The sequence below is a fragment of the Cariama cristata genome, unplaced genomic scaffold (assembly GCF_000690535.1).
Source record: "Cariama cristata isolate BGI_N322 unplaced genomic scaffold, ASM69053v1 scaffold36418, whole genome shotgun sequence".
NCBI classification, from domain to species: Eukaryota; Metazoa; Chordata; class Aves; order Cariamiformes; family Cariamidae; genus Cariama; species Cariama cristata.
Genome location: NW_009630115.1, coordinates 7,661 through 16,430, shown reverse-complemented (window position 1 = coordinate 16,430; position 8,770 = coordinate 7,661). Strand labels below are relative to the sequence as shown.

At 40.6% G+C, this 8,770-nt stretch overlaps 1 protein-coding gene across 1 annotated transcript in view; it reads right to left on the bottom strand.

The window, feature by feature from the left end:
- The window catches only part of MGEA5 (meningioma expressed antigen 5 (hyaluronidase)), a gene marked incomplete at its 5' end in the record, with an annotated part of 20,101 nt that overhangs the window by 7,324 nt on the left and 4,007 nt on the right, over nucleotides 1-8,770 (bottom strand). Inside the window, 6 exons of the mRNA XM_009705398.1 lie at nucleotides 703-807; nucleotides 1,675-1,760; nucleotides 5,311-5,485; nucleotides 5,885-6,495; nucleotides 7,761-7,919; nucleotides 8,483-8,767. Coding sequence (XP_009703700.1) covers nucleotides 703-807; nucleotides 1,675-1,760; nucleotides 5,311-5,485; nucleotides 5,885-6,495; nucleotides 7,761-7,919; nucleotides 8,483-8,767 — 1,421 coding nt within the window. The remainder of the gene's footprint in view (nucleotides 1-702; nucleotides 808-1,674; nucleotides 1,761-5,310; nucleotides 5,486-5,884; nucleotides 6,496-7,760; nucleotides 7,920-8,482; nucleotides 8,768-8,770) is intronic.

The following is an 8,770-nucleotide window of genomic DNA, read 5'->3' as shown; positions in this document are numbered from 1 at the left end:
TGTTGAAGCTAGCAGGAATAAAACTACCCTACAGATCTGTCCAGTAGAAAAAAAAAAGGGGGGCGGGGGGAAGCTCTAATCAATAACGATTAATGTTAAATTCCTGGGTTTAAAGTATCAAAGACTCCAAAGCAGGTTTGACAACAATTCTTTCAAAATCAGACCAAAAAGTTTACAACTAAAAGGAGAAGAATAGCTGAAGTATCATCACATTTTGCAGCTACATTTTGAGACACACTGTCAATGTTCTGCCTATGTAGCTCTGGGAATATCAGCAGCTACCACAATAATTACTGAGTGAACAGGTATACACACCACCAAACACCACCACCACCCCACCCCACCCCACCCGTGGTAAGGTAAATCCATCACATCTGTCCCCTGCAAGAATTCCTCTCCCAGCTGCCAACAACTTTAACTTGCCTTTCAGAAATAGGGAAGGCATTTACAGATTTAAAAAGGTGGTGGGGTGGGAGACTGGGACTCAAGATGTGGGTGTACATGTACTGCTGCACAGCATGTTGTTGAACCATAAAGCAAGTCATTTAACCTCAGCCTTCCTGTGAGCTTGCATTTGTGCCTTGTGCAAGATACAGGGACATCTGTTTCATCAGGGGATGAAGGGTTTCAGCAGTACCCAGTGTTGCCACAAAACGAAATGCATCACTAACAACAACAGTGACAAGTGTCAAAAGCACTTACCTCATCTTTCGGAAAGTAGGGTCGTATGGTGTACACTTTGGAAGTGGGTGTTAACGGAGGCGGTTGAAAAAAGAGGTCATTTGCCCCATCAATAGGCAGCAGACGCTGTGAAAACAAAATACTTAATATGACTGTACGAACAACAAAACCCATTGCTCTTGGGTGTGCACTGCAGACTCCCAAATTAACATTTGCTACTTGCAGGCACCCCAGAAGAAGGTGGGGTTGATAGGCTTTACAAATGCAAAGACCTTATCTGAATAGAAAATATCCAATTGGTGTTTTAAAATATGCAATTGAAACAGCACATTAAGAGTCTGTTAATCTTATCTGCTTTAAAATACTTTTTACCAATCATATCTACACTGTCTCTGTATAAGAACATAGAATGTCAGGAGGAAAGGTTTGGTCTGAAGAGGGTTAACTGGCCAGAGGAGACACTTTATCCCAAAAGCAATGCGCTGATTCAATTTGCTGCGCGCAGAGCACCTGTGAGGGGGGAAAAATATAGCGCCTGAAAAATCCATGAACAAATTTGAACATGGTATAAACAGCAATTTATGAACATTTGCCAATTGAAATCTTTGCAACAAAGCGCATTACAGCTTTATTTAGAGAGGAACCAAAATTTGGATGACCATCCCTTTTGCTCATGGAATTCCCATCGGCAGACAAGCATGCGCGCATTGTGCAATTGCGGGCGCAGATAAAAATGCTGTGCGACCTGCAAAGAAACAATGTGAAATGTACAACTAAAGCCGCTGCGCTTCGCATGCGCGTGGGACAGGCAGCATCTCCTTGAGAAATTACTGTAGAAAGGGGAGGAAAATTATTTTAAACCAAGCTGTAAGGCTAATGGGCTTTGGACCAGAAAGCCTTCGGCAGACCAATCCTTCCAGACCTCTGATGTGCAACAAAAGGTTTCTCATAAAACAAAGAAAATGTCATTCAGTTGTGAAGTCATATTGATACCTGGAACTCTCCTGCTAGACCACCTCTAAAGGCCCAGGGTTCTTGGTCTCCACTTAAGAACTGTGCTGAAGATTGACTACGACACCCTGTTGAGATCAGATCCAAGCGGAGAATGTTACGAGAAGGGGGATTTCCTGGGTGTCTAACATGTCCAAAAAGCTAACACACACTCGTGGAAAAAGCTCTCTAACTGAGCTAGAATCCAGGGCTTGGGGGGAGGCTGTAATAATGTATGATTCACAAAGATTTTGTGCTGGCGCAGTAACTGCGGTATTCCAAATTTTTGATTACCGTAACACACTGGTCTAAGAACAGGTGAGGTGATTCAGCTAACACACCTCATTCTAGACCAGAAGGCACAAGAACGGTGCTATGCACAATTATGTAAGCTTCCCAGACATTTTGTACATTCTTTTATTGTATATTTGTGGCAGAAACTTCATCTATGAAAAGATGACATCTTGGAAGCTACATGGCTCAACAGCTACTATTGTAAATTTTAGATCAAACAAATGCCATTATCACAGCCTCTTGAAAAAAAATGGACCTTTCTGAAGTCACATTTTAGTAATTATTGTTTCTAATCTTGTCAGAAAACTAGGACTGGCAATATATACAAACAGTCTGGAACAGTTCAGGCAGCCAGGACAGTTGTATGAAACAGTATTCTTGCAAGAGACTATGCAGATTTATATAACCCTTCACAATGCTGCTGGCATGTTAAAAAGCTAAGTAGTGTTACCTGGAATTAACTCACAATTTAACTAGTACACCCTGTTGGCGACAGATAATACCAGCTTTGCTTTTGAGCATCTTGATTTTTTTTCCTCCTCAAGCACATCAGATGCACCAGAGTCCCTGCTGATCCACCAGCCACAGCAGGCCCATTGTAGTGCTCAGACTTAGTTTACGCTTGCTTCAGAAAAGAAACTTCCATTAGCTTTTTGACTTTTAATACTGTTCCGCAAGCAAGGCTCCAGAGCCTTCAGCAACTAACGTAAATGACAGCTCTGGAGAAAAAAAACAACAACAAACAAAACAAATCAAAAAACCACGCATGGTATCTGGAGTGGAGATTTCAACTACCCGCCTAGTTTTCTGACAAGATGAGCAGCGCAAATACTCTTTTCCTTTTGTGGGCAGCAATCTACCTCCTGTTCAAGTAACAGTCTCGGATCAGTACAGACAAATATGTTGTGCTAGTCAGAGAGTCCCAAAGTGTGCCAAGTTTGACATTTATGAGAGTTTAAGAATACACATTAAATACAAACTACCCTATGCATAGCAAGTTTCAGAAACGATCCAAGCATCAGAATTTGAATTTGGTTTACTCCCACATTTTAGAATTCTCACGTAAAAAGGTATCCTTCACAAGGAGATTTAGTCAATAACTTGGAAGACAGTATCTGTCTGTCCTTTGAGACTACAACTTAACTAGCACTTCCAATTATTACAGTAAAGAGCTGCGTGAATGAAGAGCTGTATAAACGAAAAACATAGTTAATGCCTTAGTCGCTGCGCAAATGTGACTTCAGTTCATGCCTATTGCACATCCAATCTATCTGAGCTGCCTCACAGACAAAACCTTTCCATTTTAATTAATTAATGACGACGCGCTGTGAACATCTGGCGCTGTCCATCCAATAGCAGTAGAAACTTGTGCTGAGGATTCTCCCATCTGTACACAATGGGGAAGAAGACAATAGAAGTCATTAGTAATCCATAGTACTGTACAGCCACACTAAATTAAGGGACTGAATGCTAGCTGGACTTGGGAGGAGAGGCGAAGAAAGTGAACATTCAGTGGACCATTGAGCACACCGTTGTGAAAACTAATTTGTTTGGATTTGTAACGTACTCAGCTTTATATAATAATGTATTTTGTCAAAGACCTTTCCTTTATATGTATTTATACTAGTGACAAAATGCAAGCTGAAGACAAAAACATGCCCTCTCACAGAAGCACTGTTAGCACAACAGTATTAAACTGCACACGTGAAAAACTCTTCAAATTAATTTTTCAACTATCTAATACCAGTTTGACTACTGGAACAGAACAGTGCCAAAGTTAAAAGAGTTAATATTTACAAAGTTGGCTTCTAATGTGAACTATTCCAAATATCTGATGCATTTAAAGACTTGAATCCAGCTTTACAGGGACACTGAAAACTGAAGACAATTTCAGCTGAAACCAGTAGGTAGTCTGATTAATTCTGAAATGCAGTCTTAAGTCGGGGCCTCAATGTTTAGAGATTATAAGAATCACTGTTGTCTTTACAGAGCTTTGCCCTGGAGTTTTAATCAGATTAAGTTATCAAAAAGAGAGCATCCTCCTAGCTAAAGGTCAACATACAGCAAAAATAGTAAAGTTGGGGGAGTTGTGTTACACTGGTCTTAAAAATCCACAAACTAATAAAGCTTTTAAACAGCATTAGGCAGAGATGTTAACATATTACAATGCTGCCAAGTTTTCCTCCCAAGCTAGTTTTCTTCTCCGTACTTTGCAGAAGGCAGTCTTAAAAGCTCTTCTTCTGTATCAATCATACATGTAGGGATCAGATATTTACTAAGCACAAAACACAGGAAGTTGTTGAGCAAGGACTGACTTGATGACTTAACAGGTCTTCTCTGTCCCTGCTTAAACCTCCCAATGTTTAAGAATATCAGTTAAAGACAATCCAAACACTAGGACTAGACCAAGGCTGTGTAATGGTTAACCACTGTGATGTTTGTGACAGCTACAAAAAGTGTGACATGAGACTATCAGCTTTGCTGCCTGCTGTGTATGTCAAGGAAGTCCACAGCATATTCCTTACAGTTGGATTGAAACCTGAAAGTGAAATGAAGTCACTTGAATTACCCAGGCCATGCTGGTGCTATCTGCCAACTTAGGATCCTCCAAAAATCTTTCGGAGGAAAAAAAAAAGGACAAAAAAAAACAAAACAAAAAAGAACATATAAAAAAAGAAAAAATGTTTCAAGATCAGTTTAAGTCTCAGACTAAATCTGTCTAGAAAGCTCCACAATTTCCACCCATTATTAAAAAATAAAATTAACAAAAAAAAAAATCAGCAATTTGGAAAGTGTTTAAAGGAAATTATTTTGCACCAGAATAGCCTTATGCTAAAGCTCGCATGCGCACAGGGCTGGGAGGATCAGCTTCCTCTTGGCCAGGCCCATTGAAAGGTTGCTTCTGCAATTGTTCTGTTGAAGACAGCAATAGTGTTATCAAGACAGAGCAAGCAGCAGATGGCTGATGTGGTCACATTTCGTAGTGTCATTTCCAATCATACACCAGGGTATCCAAGGAGTTACATGGCATAGTCCAGTGTGCATTCAGTCAAGAGTAAGTTAAAGTCAACACTTACGTGTCAGATGAGTTTCAAGTTTCATTAGCCCAAGAAGAAAATCAAGGTCTCCAATCTTAAGCATCCAGTAGACTTCACTTACAATACCAAATTCACAGTAACCATTACTTCAAATACTGAGACAGGAAAACCTTTAAAACAGGGTCAAACCAGACCCCATGTCCAAGAACACAACACACATTTGCCTACTACTTTGTTTTCCCCGTGGGCTAATTAAAAACAAAAAAAATACACTATCTGGGATTATAATGGCTCCCAATGCACCTACCTAACCATTGCACAAAAGATTTCACCATTGACATAATACTCTTGATATCCCAGACGTAGGAGTACATGTCATAAAGGATTGTCCTGTTGGCACAATTGGAGAGGCGAGTGAACATCCCCATCACCAAGCTGCACATCTCTTCAAACTTGGCTGCTCGGTTACGCCATTCTTCTATCTACGAATGAGGTAAAAGATCCACAAGATCAAACACAGCCTTCTAGGGAGGAGAGGCACTCTAAATGTGGAGGAAGACTATACAGTTCACCACTTCATTGTACCAGCATGGACTACCACACCACACATGAGTCACGGATATTCTCTATGGCTGCCAGAAGTGAGGCCAGTATGGGTATCACTGGTCAAATGAAGACACTAGACTGCCTTCATAGCTAAATGGCAGTACAGGGCTTGAAACAGTAGATTCCACTGGAGCAATGAAAGTTACTGTGACCTGTGGTTAGGTATACAGTACCTGTCAGGTCCTAGGAAGTAGAACACCAGTGTCTATTACAGACAACAGATAACATTGCTCAGGATTTTGAATTAAAAGGAGAGAAACAAGATTCACACTCACTTTTTCAGCATCCTTTCCTTTGCAATTAACACTGACAACACTGCTATTTGCTCTGAGCCACTGGAATTCTCTCAGCATCTGTGCACCTTTGGGCCCATGTTCATAAGGAAGGTAGAACAAGTCAGCGAGAAGCTGCAAGTCCTCTAAAGTCACTGGTTCTACCGTGTAGAGAGGTTTTTCATTTGGCCCAGGCACAAACTGTTCTTTGTTAATTTGCTCATCAGTCTGCATAGGGGCAATGTCACTACCGGAGTCCTCCTGCATAGACATCTCTGGGGACTTTGATTCAGCTATGCTCTCCTTATCAGTATCCATTGGCTTCAACTCCTCCGCCATCTTGGCTTCGGCAATATCTGTCAATATCTGATTAGGATTCTTGTCTGCGTCATCTTGTTTTTCCACCACCATGTCCATTGGTTCCTCATCAGATTGCTTCTTCTCTTCCTCCTTTACCAAGGCCGGTGACTCACTGCTCAGCGCTGCCCCCTGACTCATGATGGGTTCTTGGTAAACTGTGGTAACCACAGTTGCTGCATTTAAAGAGGATGGTGCCACCAGAGGCCCTACATCCCCTACAGTAGTTTTAGCACCACTGTGGGCCACTTGCCTACCTGAGAATAAGAAGAAACAAGTTTAGTTTTCAATATCTGCCAAGTGACATTCAAATCAGCAACGTCTGCAAATCATGGATGATTCTGTTGCCACGGCATCTGATCAGGGCAGCTTCCTTTTGCTACTTTGCCTGTTCACTTCTGTCATCGTAATTCTAACTACTGACCTTGTTTTTCGTAAGTTTCCCCTCCATGTAACTGGTAAGCAAAGACAGGATGGGGAAAAAGCAAAATCAGTTAATATTTAAGTGCTGCCAGCAGCATTTCTGAGTACACCATCAGAATAAAAAGCTCTCAAAGTTAACTTTTTTCCTCTGCCTCAACTGACTTGTTAAAGTTGTATTTGGATACATATAAAGCACACTTCAAAATAAAAGGACCAATGCTTAAATATTTTAATGGCAAAAATGTCTTTACCCTAGGGAGAATGGAGACATTCAAAACCTGACTGGACATGGTCTTTGGCAACCTGCTCTAACTCATCCTGCTTGAGCAAGGTGGTTAGACTAGGAGATCTCAAGAGCTCCCTTCCAACCTATTCTGAGAAAATAGAGGAAGACGATGCCTTAATTACTACTCCTCAACCAATGTTTTTGCTGCAGTTAGGTTTTTTTAGAAAGATCCAAAACCCTACAGCAGTTCAAAAGGATAACTGCACCAGAGTAGAGTTGGGAGGAGAATAGGTTCTTTCATTCCATCATCAGTTATCAAAGAAGGGCACTCTGACCACCTGAAACCCACACTTGAGAAAAACAGATTTTACCTCAGATCCCAAGATCCCATTGCCACAAGAAAGGCGTACAATGCTGGAAGGAATCCAGCTGGTTTCTGTAGACAGAAACTCAGAAAAATAAAGCCATCTTAAAACAACTGGAAGAACATGGACTCTTCTGGGCTAGAACTAATGTTTACAATAATCTAATATACACTTCAAAAAAAGGCTATTCTTCCTATTCTCTCAAGTCCCATGGAAGTATGGTCTGGGACTAGCAAGATCCAGACTCTTTCCTGTCTTGTATCAGAAATGCCAAAGGACCATACATCAAGGTTGCTTCTGCTGATCAGTCAGGGCACTACAGGCATGCCGCAGAATGTCAAGCATTCTTCTTTCTTAACGTTTCCCCAATTAGTAGGGCAGAAAATATTTCCAAAGGAAAAGTATAAAACTATTTTACAGATCCTGGCAATTTGTAATCTAAATGCAAGTACTGAACATCTAACCCCATTTTTCTACCAAACCCAGAACAATACCAAATCAGACTCACTGCTGTATTGCTGAGGTACCCCAAATTCCTGCAACCATTCCGTTAAGGCCAACTTCAGGGCCATCTGCGGGCTGTAGAGAACATCCGTTTCAATATCTTCATCACTCCCCTCATTTTCCAATTTAATCTGGATAGAAACTGTACTGTCTTCAGTATCAGCTACAGAGACAAATTTTAAAATGTTATAATGTAAGTTTCATTTAAAATAAAAAGTCCTGTTAGACAAGGCATTTAAGAACTTTCTAACAGCCTTACTTCACAAAGAAGGACATGGTATTTTATCCTAATTAGACAAAATGGAAACTATGGTCACCATCAATGTCAACATAGAAACAGTATGCAGAAACTAGACATTCTGGCATTTGGAGTTTCTCTTTTGATCTGAACTGCTTCTATTCCAATGAAATCAGATCCATGGACATTTATGTCAAATTTGGGCATTAAAATTGCTTGCTGAGAGTGCTTTTTATACAATCACAGATACTTCTCAAGACAGAAATTCTCCCATAGCATGTGCTACAGATACTTCTCAGAAAGGGAATAAAACAATCTAGACGCTCATTATCTTTCAGGCAACTGCCAATTACTTATGGGATAGAAAATGCTAGGTGATCTTAAAGAAAAAGTTGGTGAGGAAAGGCTAGAATCATTTAAAAAAAAAATAAATCAGTATGACTTAAATGGCTAAGCACAGATCCTAGCAAACAGTTACACATACTTACTCATCACCACATCTTTTCTCACTCCATTCATGTTAGACTTGTACCAGGTTGCAAGCGTGTGAATGGCAACATAATTGGCTTCAAATTCACAGTTTGGATTGGTGAGAACTCCCTTTAGTCGAGGGATGAGCTCAGTTGACCGACCTTTGTAAGGCCCAAGAAAAAGCCTCTTTTGATCATAATCATTAGCATGAATGTTATCCCAGATAACTGGTGCTCTCCTGATGATCTTAGAAACTTCTTCAATGGACTCTACTGGAATGTCTTTGGATACCACTTTCGGACCTA